The sequence below is a fragment of the Cladophialophora yegresii genome (assembly GCF_000585515.1).
Source record: "Cladophialophora yegresii CBS 114405 chromosome Unknown aczIN-supercont1.6, whole genome shotgun sequence".
Lineage (NCBI taxonomy): Eukaryota > Fungi > Ascomycota > Eurotiomycetes > Chaetothyriales > Herpotrichiellaceae > Cladophialophora > Cladophialophora yegresii.
Window position 1 is genome coordinate 2,443,937 of NW_006913050.1, and position 19,380 is coordinate 2,463,316.

The 19,380-nt window shown below is 53.9% G+C and overlaps 10 protein-coding genes across 10 annotated transcripts; 5 read left to right on the forward strand and 5 right to left on the reverse strand.

Annotated features, from left to right (window-relative positions):
• Positions 1-48: 48 nt before the first annotated feature.
• Positions 49-750, forward strand: A1O7_08909 (uncharacterized protein; the record flags this gene model as incomplete). The annotated part of the gene is made up of 4 exons (XM_007762898.1): positions 49-112; positions 169-254; positions 303-393; positions 443-750. 4 exons carry the CDS (start codon positions 49-51, stop codon positions 748-750), a joined length of 549 nt encoding a protein of 182 aa, XP_007761088.1.
• Positions 751-1,230: 480 nt separating this feature from the next.
• On the forward strand, positions 1,231-2,272 carry A1O7_08910 (ubiquinol-cytochrome c reductase iron-sulfur subunit; the record flags this gene model as incomplete). Its single annotated transcript, XM_007762899.1, has 3 exons — positions 1,231-1,576; positions 1,714-1,882; positions 2,020-2,272. The coding sequence occupies 3 exons, from the start codon at positions 1,231-1,233 to the stop codon at positions 2,270-2,272; spliced, it is 768 nt and encodes a 255-aa protein (XP_007761089.1).
• A 675-nt stretch (positions 2,273-2,947) lies between these two features.
• Positions 2,948-4,519, reverse strand: A1O7_08911 (uncharacterized protein; the record flags this gene model as incomplete). Its single annotated transcript, XM_007762900.1, has 1 exon — positions 2,948-4,519. The coding sequence occupies one exon, from the start codon at positions 4,517-4,519 to the stop codon at positions 2,948-2,950; it is 1,572 nt and encodes a 523-aa protein (XP_007761090.1).
• A 487-nt stretch (positions 4,520-5,006) lies between these two features.
• Positions 5,007-5,837, forward strand: A1O7_08912 (uncharacterized protein; the record flags this gene model as incomplete). The annotated part of the gene is made up of 1 exon (XM_007762901.1): positions 5,007-5,837. The coding sequence occupies one exon, from the start codon at positions 5,007-5,009 to the stop codon at positions 5,835-5,837; it is 831 nt and encodes a 276-aa protein (XP_007761091.1).
• A 270-nt stretch (positions 5,838-6,107) lies between these two features.
• A1O7_08913 (3-hydroxyphenylacetate 6-hydroxylase) lies at positions 6,108-7,688 on the reverse strand (the record flags this gene model as incomplete). Its single annotated transcript, XM_007762902.1, has 1 exon — positions 6,108-7,688. The coding sequence occupies one exon, from the start codon at positions 7,686-7,688 to the stop codon at positions 6,108-6,110; it is 1,581 nt and encodes a 526-aa protein (XP_007761092.1).
• A 1,091-nt stretch (positions 7,689-8,779) lies between these two features.
• A1O7_08914 (uncharacterized protein) lies at positions 8,780-9,356 on the reverse strand (the record flags this gene model as incomplete). The annotated part of the gene is made up of 2 exons (XM_007762903.1): positions 8,780-9,133; positions 9,180-9,356. The coding sequence occupies 2 exons, from the start codon at positions 9,354-9,356 to the stop codon at positions 8,780-8,782; spliced, it is 531 nt and encodes a 176-aa protein (XP_007761093.1).
• Positions 9,357-9,802: 446 nt separating this feature from the next.
• Positions 9,803-11,070, reverse strand: A1O7_08915 (alcohol dehydrogenase; the record flags this gene model as incomplete). The annotated part of the gene is made up of 2 exons (XM_007762904.1): positions 9,803-10,843; positions 10,894-11,070. 2 exons carry the CDS (start codon positions 11,068-11,070, stop codon positions 9,803-9,805), a joined length of 1,218 nt encoding a protein of 405 aa, XP_007761094.1.
• Positions 11,071-12,544: 1,474 nt separating this feature from the next.
• Positions 12,545-13,398, forward strand: A1O7_08916 (uncharacterized protein; the record flags this gene model as incomplete). The annotated part of the gene is made up of 2 exons (XM_007762905.1): positions 12,545-12,971; positions 13,115-13,398. The coding sequence occupies 2 exons, from the start codon at positions 12,545-12,547 to the stop codon at positions 13,396-13,398; spliced, it is 711 nt and encodes a 236-aa protein (XP_007761095.1).
• Positions 13,399-13,980: 582 nt separating this feature from the next.
• A1O7_08917 (ATP-citrate synthase subunit 2) lies at positions 13,981-15,485 on the reverse strand (the record flags this gene model as incomplete). The annotated part of the gene is made up of 2 exons (XM_007762906.1): positions 13,981-14,994; positions 15,045-15,485. The coding sequence occupies 2 exons, from the start codon at positions 15,483-15,485 to the stop codon at positions 13,981-13,983; spliced, it is 1,455 nt and encodes a 484-aa protein (XP_007761096.1).
• A 1,605-nt stretch (positions 15,486-17,090) lies between these two features.
• A1O7_08918 (ATP-citrate synthase subunit 1) lies at positions 17,091-19,317 on the forward strand (the record flags this gene model as incomplete). The annotated part of the gene is made up of 5 exons (XM_007762907.1): positions 17,091-17,275; positions 17,325-18,727; positions 18,778-19,103; positions 19,158-19,198; positions 19,251-19,317. The coding sequence occupies 5 exons, from the start codon at positions 17,091-17,093 to the stop codon at positions 19,315-19,317; spliced, it is 2,022 nt and encodes a 673-aa protein (XP_007761097.1).
• Between the last annotated feature and the right edge of the window lie 63 nt (positions 19,318-19,380).

The window sequence follows — 19,380 nt, forward strand, 5'->3', positions numbered from 1 at the left end:
GCAAGTTCTCGGCAGTCTTTACAGAGACCTGGACCATATAAACCAGCCATGCCATACAACAACGCGCCTATCGAGCCACCGCAGGAGATAACGGGTTCAACAGCCCTGCCCCGTTAGTTAGCACACATCTGCTTTGTGGTCGCGAGTCCAAACATTGACACCGTCCAGTTGCCCGAGTCAAGAAGATCATTGCACAAGATGAAGATATTGCACAATGCTCTAATTCCGCATCGTTTGCAATAGCCGTGGCTACGGTAGGCCCCATGCTGGCTGTGTGAGAACGGTTGCTCACTTCTTGCCAGGAGATCTTTGTCCGCTACCTGACCGAACAAGCACATACCGTGGTCAAGTCAGAACGAAAGCCGCGGAGAAATATCGCCTATAAAGACATAGGTAGGTACAAGGGCTGAGTGCAAGTGGTCTCCAGCTGACCAGCATCGAGCCAACGCTGTATCGAGAATCGACAACCTTGAGTTTCTGTCGGACACAGTACCAAGAACCAAAACGTACCGCCAATACAGAGAGGAGAAGGCCCGAGAAGCAGAAGAAAAAGCGGCCCCTGCAGGCGCTGTTAATGGGGTCAGTGGCGAAAATGGAGCCTCGATCCTCACTATGATGAAGAACGGTTATCAGAACGGTGTCAACGGAGTGAATGGCTCAGGAGCTGATGGTCCGGGAAGACCTCAATCCTCGCACTCTCGGACACACAGTCATCCAGATCCGATCAGAGACATCGAGATGAGCGGCTAGAGAAGACGAGTCGCAGCGAATATTAGTGTGTCAGTCTTCGCCAGTACACATAAAAGGACCATGCGTCTGAATGGATAAACGGAGGTCATAGCATGATAGCACTGCAGGCGTTCAACGTAGCGGGGTTTACCGCGCAAGAGTTTCACCGCGAGCTACACGGCATAGGACTGTAATAGAGTTTCTCCGTGTCGCCTCCATCGGCTGTGGGATAATTCGCATTGCAATTCTTGGTGTGGCAAGTGTCGCTCGAAAGGAGTAATAGCAGCATTGCCAGGTACTGCCGAGTAATAGCGCCCGTGACGCAATTCCCTCAGGTCATCCAGCCAATCATATCCCAGACAATCAGCGGCGGCAGCTCCACCGAACAAGGTCGGCGACTTTTCTCGCATTGCGCATCTTTCCACCCGACCAGCTTTCAACGTCTTCTCAAGCTCCTCTCACGATCACCGCCACCTCTCTCCTCTCCCAGATTCCGTCAAGATGCGTCCCGTGCCAGCCTCCGCAGGCTCAGCCCTACGGAACTGGACCCGACACACCCTCCCCAGCACCAGCTCACCCGCCTCTCAATCGCCCCGTGTCGCCAGCATCACAGCTTCCAACGCCTCCCAGAGAAGAACAGCAGCCTCAGGCGCCGAAGCGCCAGGCGCAAGCAGCTTCGACAGCCCCTTTGGCAGGTCGAAGGAGCAGCACTACGACACACGCAAGATTCCCAGCTTCAAGGGCTATGCGTCCAGCAGCCCAGAGATCTCGAACCGCGTGTTCCAGTACTTCATGGCCGGGAGTATGGGGCTGTTGGCGGCCGCGGGCGCAAAGAACACCGTGCAAGGTAAGGAGGAACGAAGGAATACATCTCGAGCACACCCTAGTCCAGCTCAGCCCGGCTCGGCCAAATCCTTGAGCCCACAGTCCGATTCAAGAGGCGGACAGTAGAAGCACAATTTCAAGCTAACTTTTCTCCCGCAGACTTTCTAGAAAACATGTCCGCCTCAGCCGATGTCCTCGCCCAAGCCAAAGTCGAGATCGACCTCGCCGCCATCCCCGAGGGCAAGAACGTCATCATCAAGTGGCGTGGAAAACCCGTCTTCATCCGCCACCGTACCGATGACGAGATCAAGGAGGCTGAATCTATCGAGTACGCTGCCCTGCCCATGCGCCTGCCCCTCTCTATTGCTTTCGTTCTCCTATCGCATTTTATCGTCTAGCATGGCGTGGCAAGACATGGTATGACAGTTGGGTCCAACACTGACATTGTGTGATTCTACTTTGCAGCCTATCCGTCCTACGTGACCCCGAAAAGGACTCCGACCGCGTCAAGAAGCCCGAATGGCTGGTCATGCTGGGCGTGTGCACGCATCTCGGGTGTGTGCCCATTGGCGAGGCCGGTGATTTTGGAGGCTGGTTCTGCCCGTGCCATGGCTCGCATTACGATATCTCCGGGCGGGTGAGGAAGGGGCCCGCGCCCTTGAATCTGGAGGTCCCGGAATATGATTTCCCAGAGGACGACAAGTTGGTGATCGGGTAGATGAGGCGCGTGTGTACGCACGAGATAAAACACTGTACATACTAGAAGGCATGGTGCTGGGGGAGACGTGATGGTGAGGGAGAAATCAGAGCAGGACCGTTCAACCATTCAATTGATAGCAATTGTGCCGCGTGGTGCGGTGCGCAAGGAGGACATTGCAATAAATAAAAATTGAAGCCATACACCTCGGATGACGTCCTGTGCCGTTAGCAGAGGGTGCCTGTGGCGGTAGTCAAACCCCAGTTCTGTGGCTACTATAGCTTACTCGCCTGGTTGCGTGCTTGCAAGGTTCGCATCAACGTGGGTTGGATTAGGATATTCGGTACTCGTACATTGCCCCTGCTACAAGAGAGACGCATATCGTACATTCAAATCATGTCTACCTCGTACCCAATGCTACACGCGCTATGCAGGCTCAGACACACATGAGACATGCTATATACAAAGGTTGCCACGAGGGCACCTAGTCCACCTAGTCAATCTCTGAGGGTTGCCGGGAGGGAAAGCTAAGCTCCCGTCCACAGGGGATGAAGGACAAAAGCTCGGCAGAAGACCAACGGCTACAGTGGCCCGCTCTCGTCCACCACGTACGGACGTCACAAGCTCGGACAGAAGACCAACATCTACCGGAGCCGGAGCAGCACGAAGGCCACAAGCTGGGACGCAAAACCACATCTACCGCGGCCGTAGGAGTACGAAGAGCAATCCCATGACCGCCACTCCGCCAGCGACGCCCTCCATGGCCACCTTCGTTAGGTCCCAATGGGATACCAGGACCTTGTGGTCCTCGCTGAACAGCGATCTCATGTAGTCTTCATATTTGGCCAGTGCGGAGCCCGGGGACGTCCAGCGCAATGAACCATTCTCACCTGCCTCCGTCCCCGAGGCAAGGGGGATAGGTTCGGCAGCATCCGTGAAAGGAATATCAGGCGAGCCTGGGAGGGGGTCCTCTTCCGCTGCGAGTTCGTCTGTCGTGAGAGTCTCGGCCACGGATTCGATGGTTGATTGGGATGGTAGCGGTGTCGGCGTGGCTGCAGTGGGAGCTTCGTCAGGTACCGTCCCAGTAATAGCGTCAACGATCTGTCCCGCAATGTTATCGGCAACGGCGTCGACTTTGGCACCCGCTGTCGCGACGTCATCGGGAGGCTGTATCGCGGTGCTTTGGATTGGCTGCGGCTGCACGGCCGCCGTCGTCGCTCTTGCCTCTTCGGACTCCTTGATGGCCAGCTCGACCTTCTCCTCGAAGCCCTTGACCAGGCGTCTCCGGCGCCACGGTTCCAGGACGACTTGGAAAATGACAAACAGCAGAACGTTGATCCCCATCAACCCCCACGTGCCCCACGTGGACATCTGTCTGATCTTGTCGCTCCAGATCTGTTCCTCGTGGTACCGCGCCAAGATCGCCTTCGCGAGCTTCGTGCTGGCTTCCTCGTAGCGCTGTTCGGCGTCGCTTACGTTCTTCTGCGCCGCCGCCTCGGCCTGCTCGTTTGCATGGTCGCTCCTGTATAGACTGGTGAAACGCTCCAGGTCGCCAGACGTCCAGGTGTGTTTCCTGTGCAGCAGGTCGTTGACTTCTCTTTGCGTGCTTGACCTTTGAGCGATGGCTTCCGAGTATTTCGCCCTGGACGCTTTGACTTCTTGTCTGCACTGCTGGACGACGGACTCTTGGTGCTCAATGTCGTTTTTGAGTGCCTCAATCCCGGAGTAACCTGTCAGGTCGTTCAGGCGGCGGGAGGCGGTGAAGATGTGCGTCTGGAAGTTGTCCATGAAGTGCCCGAACCGTTTCTGCAGGTGGGCGTACCGGGCTGCGATCGAGTCTGGGAGGGGTACGGGTGTACGCGAAGCTTCTGGCCGTGAATGTGACTCTGGTTTCGGAGGCGGAGGTTTCGTGTCTTCATGTCGCGAGGTGTGCACTATCGAAGACGCCTCGGGGATGGTGTGGACAATCGTCTCGTCTGCAGGGCTCTTCAGCGTCTGCTCGGTTTGTGCGGCAGCATCTGCTCTTGAGTCGAGACTGTCCTCTATTCGGTTCTTTGCATCCTCGACGTTGCGGTCGACTTCGGACTCCTTGTCGCTATAAAATCGAGCTTGAACAGCTATGCTCGGCCTTTGGCGGGTCCATGCTTGCCGGCATGGCCGTGCCAATGGAGAATATTGTCGAGGTTGTCGTAGTGGCTTATGGACAGGTTTCGCTGCTCGGAAGGCCGACCATAGCGTCTGGGATAGCCGCAGAGGAGCTTGGTGCATGTCGACCGACCGTCGAGTCCACTGGCGACAGTACAAGCTCAGCTTCTACGGCGGCAGAGAAACCCTCACGCTGGTATTGAACTGCTCCAAAGACAGCTCCAAATGATCGCCTCGGAATCTCTTCCGGCAGGTAAGCCGACTGAGAAACCCACTGGAAATGGTCAACCGTCGACGTCATTGGCACTGGCGGAACACGGACTCGACGGCGCGCACGGGATACCGCATCGGGCATTTTCCCGCCAGCCCTAGGAAAATGTTGAAGGGCCTCGCGACGAGCAGGGGGCGATTGTGGATTTCTCCCCACGTGTATGTGCTGGCTGATTTCATTGTGATCCAATTTTGATATCGCCTAGGTACTGATCATTCTTGCCCCGGGAGAGAGGCTCTCTTAACTAAATTTCGCTCGAGCTTTTCTCAACCGCTAGTATTCACTTCCCTATCTCAGCCTGTTGTACTCTGTAGAAGGAAACACAGAATCATCGCCAGCATGCCGTTCCCGCAGACCCTCGAAGCAAATCCAAAGGTGATCTTCTTCACCGACTTCGACGGCACAATCACCCTGCAGGACACCAACGACTTCATCACCGACAACTATGGCATGGGCCTCGAACAGCGGCGGAAACTCTTCCACGCCGTTATCGATGAAACAGACACCTTCCGCAACACCTTCCAACAGATGCTCGACTCCTGGAACATGCCTTTCCCCAAGGTCCTGGAGATCTTGAAGGACAACATCTCCCTAGATCCCGGGTTCAAGGATTTTATGGTCTGGGCGAGGGAGAAAAAGGTCCCCGTCATCGTGCTGAGCAGTGGGATGGTGCCCGTGCTAGAGACCCTGTTGAACCACTTACTCGGCGAGGATCTGATGAAGGATATCGAGATCGTGGCCAACGAAACGCAGACCAGACCGCCCGGCAACTCTTTGGACACGCCTGACGGGTGGACGATCTTGTTCCACGACGAATCGGGCTTTGGGCACGACAAGTCTCTGACCATTCGGCCCTACGCGGAGGCAATCGCGAAGATGCCGCACGACCAGAGACCGACGTTGCTGTATGCCGGTGATGGGGTGTCTGATTTGAGTGCAGCTAGGGAGACAGATCTGCTGTTCGCGAGGGAAGGGAAGGATCTGGTGGTCTACTGCGAGAAGGAGGGCATTCCGTTTACGCTGTTCAACAGCTGGCATGATATCCTTAAGGAGACTCGGGATATCTACGAGGGGAGGAATACGGTGAGGAAGTTGGCAGAGGAAGGCCTGAAGAGGCATAGGACGAATTCCATGGAGGCGAACGGCCACGTGAAGCCGACGATGAAGTAAACGAGTCGGTCTACATATCGACGTTACCTATATGTGGAATATCTTACATTGCAGGGTCCTGGACCGTTTCCAGAACCATAGACCGGCGCGGCGAACTTTGAGAAACATACCCTGATCAGTAGTGTGGGACGGTCGGATCAAGTACAAAGCGTGAAAGAATAGAACGAAAATCAAATAGACTGTTATGCATACGGTATCGTTCAGGACTCATAGTGGGTAATGATGCACCTAACGCCAGCTCCCAGGATAAATGCCGGCAACGCACGCAGATCAATGCTTCTCGTCATACTCAGCTAGAGCCTTTCTCAGGCCAGTCTCGTCTCTGGGCACCACTCGAAGCCTATACCGCCTGGGAACACTAACCAGCTGCGTCTGATCTTCCACTCCCTTGACAGGATGTGTTTCCATCTCTTTACCGTCTTCCGCTTGCACATCCATCAGCTCAAACGCGCTAAGCAATCGCAGGTAGATGGTGTACATCTCTCGGTTGGCCAGCAGAGAGCCCGCACACATCCGGTAGCCGAGACCGTACGTGAAGAGCGGCGCATCGGGATGTTCAAGCCAACGCTCCGGGCGGAACGTGAATGGGTCCGTCCACACCTCCGGGTCCATGTTGCATGCCCAGGCGTTGAGGAAGATGACGGATTTCGCGGGGATGACCCGCCCATTGTATGTAATATCCTTTACCGTGGCTCGAGGCAGGGACAGTCGCAGGACCGTGTAATACCGGAGGAGTTCTCGGACGAGCGCCACAATGTAAGCAATGGATTGGTCGTCATTCGCATCACAGAGGATCTGCTCCGGTGAGTAAACCTTGCGGATCTCGTCGTGGGCTTTCTGCTGGATGTCAGGGCGCTGGGCCAGGAGAGCCATGGACCAGGCGACCAGCGTGGTCAGCGTATCGAGACCGCCCGACAGCATGGTAAGGGAGATGGACACCAGTTCTTCCTTGTTGAGCTTTGCTTCGCGGTCCAGGATGACGTTCGCTTGAATGCACGGTTGGTGTGTTCCTTTGGCCATCCGGTCGTCCAGGTCGTCATTTAGTTTCTTCAGGTAGACGTCACGGCGCTGCCGCATTTCGCGCGCCCGTGCTTTCCCAAAATTGAATGGATTCAGTCGCAGGAGCGGGATGTAGTCTTGCAAGTTGCCGGTCGTGGAGCGGAACTTGGACACTTCTTCCTCGACGTGCGTGATCTCGCCGAACAGCTCGTCGTTTTGGGACGCCATTCGGGTGCCCCAGTTCAACGTCAACGCGAGCGACAGGGAGAGCCGCTGGATCATCGGCATCGGGTCCACGGGTTTGCGGCCGCCGTCGCCATAGAGGAGAAACTCATTCAAAAAGTCCCGTGTCTCGACATCGATGTGCGGCACGTAGGTTGCCACGCTGGGTTTATTCAGTGCGCTCGCGGCACCCTTTCTCCGCCGCTTCAGACTCTCCGAGAAAGGCGATGTGCCGATCGTTGTCCCGCTGGTAGAGCTGACCACTTTGTGGAACGTGTAAAATTCTGGTCTTGATGACAAGGCCTGTGAATTTGCGCCGAAGATCTCGCGCGCCGCTTTCGAAGAATTCACGACGATGACGGGCACATTGCCCAGCATGATCTGGTAGACTGAGCCATATTTCTGGGCCCATAGACGGTACTGCTCTGCTGCGTTGACTCTGATTTGGTGGATGTTGCCAATCATAGGGAGGCCCGAGGGTCCATCGAACCCAGGTATGCGTACTTGGTGTCTTTGGACTTCGCTGATCAGGAGGTAGAATAGGGCCGATGCTGCCGCGAAGTATGCCAGGAATGTTATCGGTGATTCTTGGGCCTGGCCCAGAACGAAATTGACGGTCTTGTCAATCATCGTGAGTGAGCGCGGATGGATGTCGGGGAAGCGATCAACAACCAAAAGAGTTAGCTTTACACAAGACTTGGGATGAAGGATCTGCTACACTCAAAAAGTACTCGAGGACTATATCAGTGAGCGACGGCATCGTCGCGCCCCGGAATTGCCATGTGAGGGGAGCATGATGGATGTGGAGGAGACGAGGCAAGAGCCAACCACGACTCTCCCACATTCCGTGTTTGTGCAGGGCGCGGAATCACGACCGCAGCGAGCAGAGCCGAATATGACCGCAACAGTTAGGCATGGAATCCACAAAGATCCATTGGTCTGTTGGATGTGAGGTGGTGAGACTAAAGCCTCGAACGGCTCGTGGGGTCATTCCGGTGAAGGATCCAGCCGAGTCTCGACGGTACGGAGTACAGCGGTGTCAATGCCAGGCGCCACAGAAAAACCGACTCCCGTAGCTACTATGAAGAGATGAGGATGAGGATCTGCCAGACCTCAACGAGATTCGGCGATATGCGCTGTCCATAAGGATGCGACAATGCGTCAAAAGAGAGACCGTGAGGCGTAAAGCCGATTCACGAGAAAAATCAATCTCATCTCGGTCCTACATTCTTCCGCTCCGGTGGCAGCAGCCTCTTACTTGGGGATGGTCTGATTAACGTTGCAAAGTTTCACTCGAAGATAGAAAAGATAAAGGGAAGACTGTGCTTAGAGCTCTGGATTGGTAGTGCTGAGGGCGCATTGATGTCAGAGGGCATGTGTTCAATAGTGTCACGAGCGTGCCAGTCCTCCAAGAGATCCATTCCCATGCGTGATGAATATCTTATGGCGGAAGAGAGGAGAATTGCTGGAAATGTCAAGGCGACAACGTGCTTGATACAGTTGGTCTAGGGTGTGGCAAGGACAACTTTGTACGCTCGCAATTGACGTTCCCCGCCAGCCCAGCGCTCCTAGATGATCCCAGATGCTTCAAATCGTGCAAACTCTCCCGACGTCTGCCGTACCTGGGCGACCAAGATGTGGGGAAGAGCCGCAAGCGCGTAGATTCCGTACGACCAGCATTTCCGCCGGGACATTCGCTCCGTTCCTAGTACTCGAGCCCGTTATTCCTGCGGAAAAGATTGCAAAAACTTCGTTCCTCCAGTGTCATGATCAGTTATTCCGGGAATCACATTGTTCCAGAACAGATGACCCATGCTAGGCGTAGTCAATTCTTTGTAGAATCCTCCTTTACGAGTGAACTTCACACCCAAGTCGGTCTGCTGCTCGCTACCGTCGACCTTGGTGCCGAGCAGATATTCCTCGTCAATGGTTCCGGTGAAGAGCACCAACATATCGTCCATGCCAATGATCCGCCACGTGAGGCCGCTTCCGCATTGAGAACAAAAAGATCGGATGGCTGACTGGGTCGACTGATATTCCCTGTATGTTGGTGATTTGAAAATGTCGCCGACTAACTGAGAAGGATGTATCAGAATCTCATGGGAGATCAATGCACCCGACCATTTGCGGCAAATGGAGCATTGACACGTTGCAGCCTGACAAGATCAGATTGGCATATCCCGGCAAGGGCTGAGACCTTACTTGGGCTGGCCATGCAGCGTCCTCAGGAAACACGACCTTGTATCGGATTGAGCCACAAAGACACCCACCAGAGATGGATTCGGGACGGGAGGTCATTGTGCTCAAGTGGGAGTTCCGCAAAGCAGGAAAATGTGTTTGGAGAGCCGGGACGAGGGATTATAGTGCATTGACCGACGATTCAGACGTGGAACATCTCAGTTGTCTTATATCTCAACGGCTTGAGCGGCTGTGCAGGAACTGTCGAAGCCACCTGCCAGGCACCGATGTTGCTTGGTAATAGATATTAGGAAAGAGTTTGGAAAGGTTTTGCTGGCCCGAGGCGGTACTGGTGGCCAAGGTTGTTCCTTGACGTACGGATGGCTGCCATTGTCGTGGTCAGAAACAAACATCGCGCACCCGGTGTACTCATACTGTTTCGCCCAGCATCGTGAAAAGTCTTGGCTGTGGCTTGCCAATTCAGGCATCCAAGTCTTGCGAACTCCCGATTGCTGGGTTCAGACCTGCATGTCTGGCGTTATACGAATACGCCGTGCAAGCCATTTTCATTTCGTTTTTCGACTTCTTCGCGATCCCGAGGTAGGATCTCTCTTCCCTCCAGCAGTCGTACTATTAGTGGTTGGCTCATTAGCAGCCTTTTCCTCCTCTGCTTCTTTCTTTGCGAGAGCTCTCTTGACAGCGCCTTGCTTCTCCAGCCGTTCAATCTGCTTTTCACTGAATTCCCACAGCTGTTTGGCGACCTCCTCATTTTCGACGTCGGACCGCAGAGGCTGGTATTCTCTGCATTCTTTGATCAGCTTGCCACCGGGACTTCGACCATATTCTGCATCCATGGCGGCGAGCAGGTAACTCTGAGCACCCTGCGAGGGTGACTTGAGGATGAGCCACCACAAAGGCCAACTGAGCAAGTACACGAGCAATCCCCAGATTGAACCGCCAGAAAGCCATCTCCTGGTACCTGGAGTCCGAGCATAGCCAGGGTCAATGATCATCACTCGCGCATTGCTGGGTTGATTGTCTGGTCTCTTGTATGCGTCAAGGTGCTTCTGGAAAGCATTTGCGAAAGTCATGACGGCCAGCTTACTCCTTGCGTATGAAGACGTCCCTGATTTCGTGGCCGCTTCGTTAGTCTTGTAATCCAACTTTCCGCCAATATAGCTGCTGCAAGTGCTGAAAAGAATCCTCACGTCTCGATCCGGAGGTTGTGCTCTGATAGCTGGTGAGAGAATGCTTAACAAATGGAAAGTGCTAAGATAATTTATCATCCACTCTGCCTCCAGTCCGTCCATTGTTGTTTGACTCGTACCGAAGTAGGGAGTCATGATATTTGCGCACAGGATAATCATGTCCAATCTTCTCGGGGGCGCATTGTCCACCCACTTGGTCGCGAAAAGTCGGATCGAGTGGAGGGAAGAGAGGTCTACCTGCTCGGCGTAGATAAGCTCGTTATTTGTGATCGTCCGCACGTCCTCGATGTAGTCGACCAGAAACGGATCTGAGGGGGCATGATGGGTCAGGAGAATAACCTGCGCTCCTCGAGTAGCCAGTTCTTGTACAACGGCTGCACCGATGCCCGAAGTACCCCCCTGTGAGACGCCGGTTAGAAAGTATACGTGTTATTGGGAGATGTTCTTACAGTAACCATGACCACCTTCCCATGCATTACTCGTTCGGAGCGACATGTTGCTCCGCCAAAGTACAATTTCAGAAGAGCGATGACGCCGACAACGACCGTACCTTGGGCCACAGTCCAGCCATAAGGGATACCAGAAAAGCCCCTGCCGAAACCCTCCGCCAGCAGGTCAATGGGCATGGTTACTTACGCCCTCAAGTATGCAGCATGAAGGTTGGATTCGGAGTGCGAGGGCGCCACAGAAACATGCCTGTTGAAACTCCGTGATTCCGCCTATCAGAGGCCTGCTGATGTCTGACCAAGAACGTCACCCACAAATCATTCGTCTTCACACAAAAAACAGCACCCTTAACAGTTGACAATAGATTCTATCGACTACAGAAGTTGCAGGACCCACTAAGCTAGTCTTCGGCCTGTGTCAGGAAGCGTTGGCCATCGGAAAGCGGTCCATGCACTGAGACCGCCGTCTAGCCTTTTGGTCTCTGCAGAGATCCGGCTGTGTTCACCGAAACAAGAGCCAAACCCAGCACGTTGCGGCACCTATGCGGATGCCTGTGTGCATGCCTGAGCTCTTGCCCGGGATGGAGTATGCTTCACAACAACTGAGTCGAGATTTGTTACGGAGAGCAAGAAGGTTAGGCAGTCGCGGGACTGATGAGACATTTAGAAGCGTGTGACTACGTGGTCATCTATCGGAGCTGGTACGCCTTTCCCAAGTCGTTTGTCCAGTGCATCCACCTGCAGGTCGACATCTTCTTCTGGCTGCCGGTCACCCCTGGAGCTGTACTTGAACAGTGAAAGTGAATGGTGGTTGCTGATCTTGGTCTAGAGACCGGTGATTCCAAGTACTCTGAAGCATACGTTGGAGCGTTCTGCTGCGGCCGATCATCAAGCAAGCAGAGCATGAGAGATAGCCACTGGCTCCGGCAGGGATTAGCTGATCCTCGTGCTGAGGCTATGCGCGCGTGCATGTAGTATATTCGAGCGTCCAGATTTCCCCCGGTCTTCTAGAATCCGATTGCTACTGCTCCTTGGCCTTGAAAACATGCCACGTTCGAGGAGCAGAGGAACCCCTCAGTTCCACTTGGACGTCTACTGGTGTAGGTGAAATGTCCAGAGCATAAGATCTGGGAAACCAGCCGCTAGAACGAGGTGCTTAGTGCCGCGTTACAGTAGGCCGAGGGAATCACCAGGAAAAACCTGCCAAAGCCAACCAGACCAGACCTTGTTGATCGTTAAGAAGACTCTTCTGCTTCCAGCGTGGACCGTAGGAGTGCGAAGTCACCAAGTACACCTCGACACCTCGACACCTCTACATCCAATTAAGCCAGAAACACGAAAAGATATCGCCGCTTCTCGAAGAGTGAAAATGGCGCGCGCTCAAACGCCAATGAAAATCCGATAAAGCGCCATTCCCCTACAACGGCAACGAATTCCATCCGAAAGTGGACTCCGGGCTCGTTGCTGAGGCAGCGCTCCCTCATGAACGTCATTCACCCGCGATTCATCTCCCTTTCACCTTTGAACTTCACGGACCTTAACCTCACTTTCCACAGTATCTTTGCGCCAAAGCCACATTTACCACTATCCCACTTAAGCAAGATAACCGCGACTCTCTATTTTGTCTGTCCATAGTGCAATCAACCAGCCAACCATGCCTCGAGGGCGCAAATCCGCCACTACCCGAGCCGCTTCTGGCGGCCAGTCCAGACTCTCATTTAACAATCGAGTGACGAAGACGAGCGCACAAGCACAGAGAGATGAAGAAGTGGCCAGCGCCCAGAAACTCGCCCAGATCGAAGACACTCTGCAGCAGGGACAACCAGAGCCAGAAGTCGTGGATGTGAAAGTTAAAAATGAACCGGAACTAGGACCAACACAACGGAAGGTTGAAGATCACGAACAATCAGAAACCGAGCACATCGTAGAGGAAGAACCAGAACCATCGAAAACCTCAGCGAGACGGAGAGTCAAATCAGTCAAGGGCAAGGACGAGAGAGAGCTAGCCGCGGAGAAGATCACGGATGCGCAACTCAAGAAGTATTGGCAGAAGGAAGAAGCCTCGAGGCTTGCTCCAAGAGGTATGTTGACATCCACTACTGTCCGCTCTTCCTGTTCTGTCGCATCCCATGTCTTGTACGGGCCTTCGGCGTCAGGTATCACTGTCGGAACCCAAAGGCGCCGTGTCTTACTTTATGTTTTACTAATGTACATGCCTCTGCAGTACACCAGGAGACCCTCCCTCTCCACGAAAAGATCCTCCGACACTTCGACCTCTCATCCCAGTATGGTCCTTGTATCGGCGTTCCACGCCTGACACGCTGGCGGCGAGCTAATACTCTCGGCCTGCAACCGCCCATCGAAGTCCTCGCCGTGCTGCTCAGAGAAGAAGAAGGTGGTGATGCGACAGAGGGCCCGCATTATGGACGCAAGGGTCGGAGTCAGGGCTGTGGGAAAATGGCGTATATTGATGAACTTGGAGGTGGACGGGTTGTGCTTGTCGAGTAAGACGTCGGGGTGAGGGTGTCATTTCGTACGAGGCGGGCAGAGACCGGGAGGCTTTCGATATGGTTGGGCGTTTTATGGTGATGCGACATGAAGGAATGGGAGGCTCACTCTGTCTCGGGTGGTCAAAAGAACAGGTTCCTGGTTACGGGTTGTGGCAATTCACAGGTTCATCGAGACATCGTATATTGCGGGAATGGCGAGAGGCTACACAATATCCATGTTGTCAGGCGATAAATGGCGATTGGTGCTGAGTGAATACAGTATCGCGGAGCCAGGAGTCATAGCCCTCATCTTGTGCCTCTTGTATTTGTCTTCGAGTGCTAGTGGTATTTGTTTTCTATGCTGACTGATCCATCGCCAATTGTCATACACCACAATCGATACATACAAACGCTTCTACTGCCAGGCGAGCTACCAAGTTCAACTCCGGTGAGAGAAACACCCAAGCCAGCACCTCTCGTTACCCATTGCCTGCCTGCTGATGCCAGCCAACCCGTCATCAAACTTCATGTCTGGAATTTTTTTGGTGTGCTCTAGAACAGTCATACACGGGAGCAAACCTGAGTGGCCGTCCTTGCTCATCTATGCGCCAAACTCGGGGATTGAAGACTTCTTGCCGAGAAGAGCCAATGGCACAATACCTGAGACATGCATCTCAGGGCCGTACACGTGGATATTGAGGCCAAGCTCTTCGCCAACACCTTTGATGTTCTTGAGACCTTCCTGGTAGTTGGGACCAGCACGACGGACCCAGATCTGGGTCTTGTGCTCGGTCAGGACTGGTGCGACTTCTCGTAGAGCTCGGATAACGCCCTTGAAGGTAGAGGCCACGTTGGTGAAGTTGGCAATGCCACCACCAATGAAGAGAACCTTGCCCTCAGGGTGCATTGGGGCGCGGAGCATGAGATCGAGAACCGTTCTGGCGTAGTTGTACGTCTGAGTCTCGGTCGGTGCGCCGGAGTATTCACCGTAGTTGGCCAATTCGCTGACGAAACCGGCGGAGGCAATGGCGTCGGCATATACGACCGAGGCACCACCACCAGCGACCAAAGTCCAGATGCGGCCCTTGGCATTCAAGACAGTCAGTTTGAGTGAAGCGCCAGTCTTCGCATCCATGTCCGCGATGTACTTCTCTTCTCGGCTGAGCTCACGACCGAACGGCGCAGGGAAGTCCATAGGAGGGCCAACATCGATGGTGACTTTTCCATCAGATTTGACACCAGGGAGACCTAGAGCAGCAGGACTTCGGGCAATGGCCCATTTCACACCACATTCGAAGTCTGCAGTCTGATCAAGCTTAGCGGCGAGATCGAGGAAGTGGACCTCAGCAGAGGTGCCAGAAGAGTTCGGAATAACGACCAACGGGTTGATTTCGAGGTAGGTGAATTGGCAGTCGACGTAGACGGAGTAGAGTCGCACAATGAAGTCGATCAAAACATTGTGGACGCCCTTCGGGACGTCAGGCAAGAGAGTCTCGGCCAGCTGTTGATTTGAGGGGAACTTCTTCAGGTCGACTGGGATCAGGATCTTCTTAGCCTTTGCGTCCACGTCGCCGACGTCGACACCACCCTCGTGTGTGAAAAGAATCCAGTCGCCCTAGGGATCGGTTAGTTTACGAGACGCGACTGCCGGGTGCTCCGACTCACATCTCGGACAGAGTTGATGTTGATGTAATATTCGGTGTCTTGAGGGTGAGGCACAAAGGGTTCGACGAGAAACTGGCAGAGAACGCCCGTAACGTGCTCGACCTTTTGCTCCTTGCGGGCTCTCTCTTCAATCCACGCTCTTGCTTCTTTCCAGCCCTTGTTCAAGCAAAGAAGACCACTCTTTCCTCTTCTCTTAATCAACTGGTCGGGCTTTGCAACAAACTTTGAGCCCGGGTGGAGGAGCCATGGGTATGTAGCCTCAGCTTGGTCCAACACGGCCTTTGGTGACTCGTCCTCAGGGAAGAAGATGGAGGCCAGTTTTGGAGGGGGGTTGTGCACGGCAGCGGCCTTCAAAGGGGTAGGTTTGATGACAGGAGCGCGGGTAAGGTGGTAGTTGAGAATGGCCTTGCCGTCGGCCTCAAGAATCGACTTTGCAGACATGTTTGGCGGCGGTGAGGTGTGGGGTAAATAATCAGGGGATGGGATGGAGGAAGCGTCTGGCTCGACTTTTGAGGTAGAGCAGGATCTCAAGTGGAAGAGAAATAGTAACGACCACGTCTAGATTGCCGAAGGTGAGAGTGCAAATGAGCAACTGTAGGTGAGTGAGTTCGACAGTGTCAACAGCTGGGGCCACCAGTTCAATGCTCACACACTCTGTTGGCCTCCGGAGGATACAAAACTGTCTCGCACTTTTTGGTGGATCTCTGGCCTTCGTTGGGAGCAGGGGTCGTCCCGCTAGGCGGGCTAAACTTATCGAGGGGCACTCAGCACGCAGATTAGGCATGAAGCTACTCGCACAGCCGGTGCTACTGACCCGCACCAACGCCAGGGACAAACCGCCCGCGCCCATGACCGTCGCCCAGCACTCCATGGTGTTTGACCGACAATCCCAACCCTCGGTCACCGCCAATTGTACCCTGTGACGTGGACACATTGTTTCTCTCGAGCCGATTGACCTCCAATACATTGCCTGCTGGTTCATTGCTTTTCGAGCGCTGCACCGAGGTCACTCAAACACCGAGCATCATACCCTTGTGGTTCGTTCTTGGACCACTGATGGGCGGGTTTCCTTGTGTACTCGGCGAATATACCGGGCAGAATTAATAGTTGCTGTGGTTCCCTTGTGGGCATCAAGCATATCTGTCACCTCGCCTTACGAGATACGACATGCACTTATTACGGGGGGCCCGGACTCCGAATGGCGAGAGCACGCGAGAAGATCGAGTTTGCTCCAATCGATAGAGGGACCATTGTCTTCAGGCCCGCTTTCTCTGCCATCCACGATGTCAACTCGGCGGATATGCGATAGGGGTCTCAGCCTTTCTGCAACATAGCCTGCGCAAAGGGGATAGTGGCAGCAGATAGTGTGCCATGGGAAGTATAGCTGAAAAGGCTTGTCTGGCCAAACATTGCACAAGTACAGCTTTCCCCCACTAAAAAATCTCACCGCCCGGGTAGCGAAGCCTTGGTGACAGCGGGTGAACTTTGGGCTCGTTGAGTATTGGGGGCCACCATTCCTATTTTCGGGCGCTGCGCAGGGGCTTTGGTGCAGCTAAGCTAGCCGGACCTGCCTCAACAGACAATCCTTAGTCCAGTCAGCGCGAGCCTGTGGTCCCTCAGCATCATATCCGCACTCCACATTCTGGTCGGAGAAAGTGAACACTCAACTCATCCCTCAGCAGCGTTGGCTTGAATTCACCACGCTCACCTTTTTCCCTCACGTCGGCGATTGTGATTCTCTCACTGCTGAGTTTCGACCGCTGTCCAATTTCCAGCCTCTCCTTGGACGGACAAATACATCACCCAACAACCTAATCAGTCCGATGTGAGTCCCATTGAAGTCCCCAATCCATTCACCGGCATACCCTCCCCTACCTTTTTCCCAAGACCGCCCTAGTTATTGTACTCGAGGACAGGAAGAAGACTAGATACTGCTCTCTTCTGTTGTCCATCGACACATATACCAAAGTCTTGTCTGCGTCTCCTTCAACTAATATCATGGGTCTGCCAGTCCGCGAAAACTCCCCTGACAATTCTCAACCCGCCATGCCTACCGCTACCACTGGCGCCGCCAACGGCGTGCCCAAGATTCAAGTCCCAAATGGCGACCTTCAAGATCACGAAACCCCCTTCTCAGCCAACGACAACATTCGCAGATTTGCGCCTCCTTCAAGAGCGCTGAGCCCTTCACAAAATGCTCTCTTCCACAACAAGACAAGATGTTTCGTCTAGTAAGCAAGACACGAGTATCAAATAAGGACGTGTTCTAACATCTGTCAGTGGCATGCAACCCAAGGCTGTCCAGGGGATGCTTGACTTCGACTTCATCTGCAAAAGAACGACCCCCTCTGTGGCCGGAATCATCTATACCTTCGGCGGTCAATTCGTTAGCAAGATGTACTGGGGCACCAGCGAGACTCTGCTACCCGTCTACCAGTCTGTGGAGAAGGCCTTTGAGAAGCACCCTGATGTTGACACCATTGTGAACTTCGCCTCTTCGCGATCCGTCTACAGCTCAACAATGGAACTGATGGAAATCCCTCAAATCCGCTCAATCGCAATCATTGCTGAGGGCGTCCCTGAGCGACGTGCTCGTGAAATCATGGTCAAGTCAAAGGAGAAGGGTATCACGATTATCGGGCCTGCCACTGTTGGCGGTATCAAGCCTGGTGCTTACAAAATTGGTAACACTGGTGGTATGATGGACAACATTGTTGCCTCCAAGCTTTACCGCAAGGGTTCGGTCGGCTATGTCTCTAAGTCGGGTGGTATGTCGAACGAATTGAACAACATCATTTCCCAGAACACCGATGGTGTCTACGAGGGCATTGCCATCGGTGGTGACAGATACCCCGGCACTTCATTCATCGACCACCTGATCCGGTACCAACAGGAGCCGGAGTGCAAGATTCTCCTCCTGCTTGGCGAAGTCGGTGGCGTTGAGGAATATCGAGTCATCGAAGCCGTGAAGAACGGCGAGATCACAAAGCCAATCGTTGCCTGGGCTATCGGTACTTGCGCCAGCATGTTCAAGACTGAAGTCCAATTCGGTCATGCCGGCGCATCTGCCAACTCTCAGCTCGAAACTGCGCTCGTCAAGAACCAGAAGATGAAAGAAGCTGGTTTCTATGTCCCAGACACCTTCGAGGACATGCCCAAGGTTCTGAGCGAGCTCTACCAAAAGTTGGTCAAGCAAGGCACCATCACGCCCGCTCCTGAGCCGGCAGTGCCCAAGATCCCTATGGATTACGCTTGGGCGCAAGAACTTGGTCTTATCCGAAAGCCCGCATCCTTCATTTCCACCATTTCAGACGACAGAGGTCAGGAGTTGCTCTACGCAGGTATGCCCATCTCAGATGTCTTCAAGGAAGAGATCGGTATTGGTGGTGTCATGTCACTCCTGTGGTTCCGTCGCAGACTTCCGCCCTATGCCAGCAAATTCTTGGAGATGGTTCTCATGTTGACTGCTGATCACGGTCCGGCCGTCTCTGGAGCCATGAACACCATTATCACCGCCCGTGCCGGTAAAGATCTGATCTCCTCGCTCGTCGCTGGTCTATTGACCATCGGCTCCCGATTTGGTGGTGCTCTTGACGGTGCCGCCGAGGAATTTACTAAGGCCATGGACAAGGGCTGGTCGCCCAGAGAATTCGTCGACACCATGAGAAAGGAGAACAAGCTCAGTAAGCCAATCTTCGCGCTCCCCGTAAGCTCCCCACTAACTTTGGTGAAGTCCCTGGTATCGGTCACCGAATCAAGTCCCGCAACAACCCTGACTTGCGTGTCGAGCTTGTCAAGGACTTTGTCCTCAAGCATTTCCCGTCTCACAAGCTCCTTGACTATGCCATTGCCGTCGAGACTGTCACCACATCCAAGAAGGACAACCTGATCTTGAACGTCGACGGGTGCATCGCCGTCTGCTTCGTTGACTTGCTCCGTGAAGGTGGTTCGTTCTCCGCCGAAGAGGCTGAGCAATATCTCTCCATTGGCATTCTCAATGGTCTCTTCGTATTGGGCCGGTCCATTGGTCTGATTGCCCACTTTTTGGATCAGAAGAGAGTAAGTCTATGCACCTCGGTCATCTGCTCAGGACATATGCTAATATACCTATAGCTTCGCACTGGTCTCTACAGACATCCGTGGGATGATATTACGTGAGTTCATACCTCTCCCTTAGCATCGGAAACAATGCTGACTGAAGTGCAGATATCTCCTCCCTACCCTCGGAAAGACGCCCGGAAACGAGGGACGTGTCGAAGTCGACCCCCAGTAGACATTCTTCTTGTTGCAAGTTTCATCTTGTAAGCTGCGTCGAAACGGCTACGACGATCGTGGA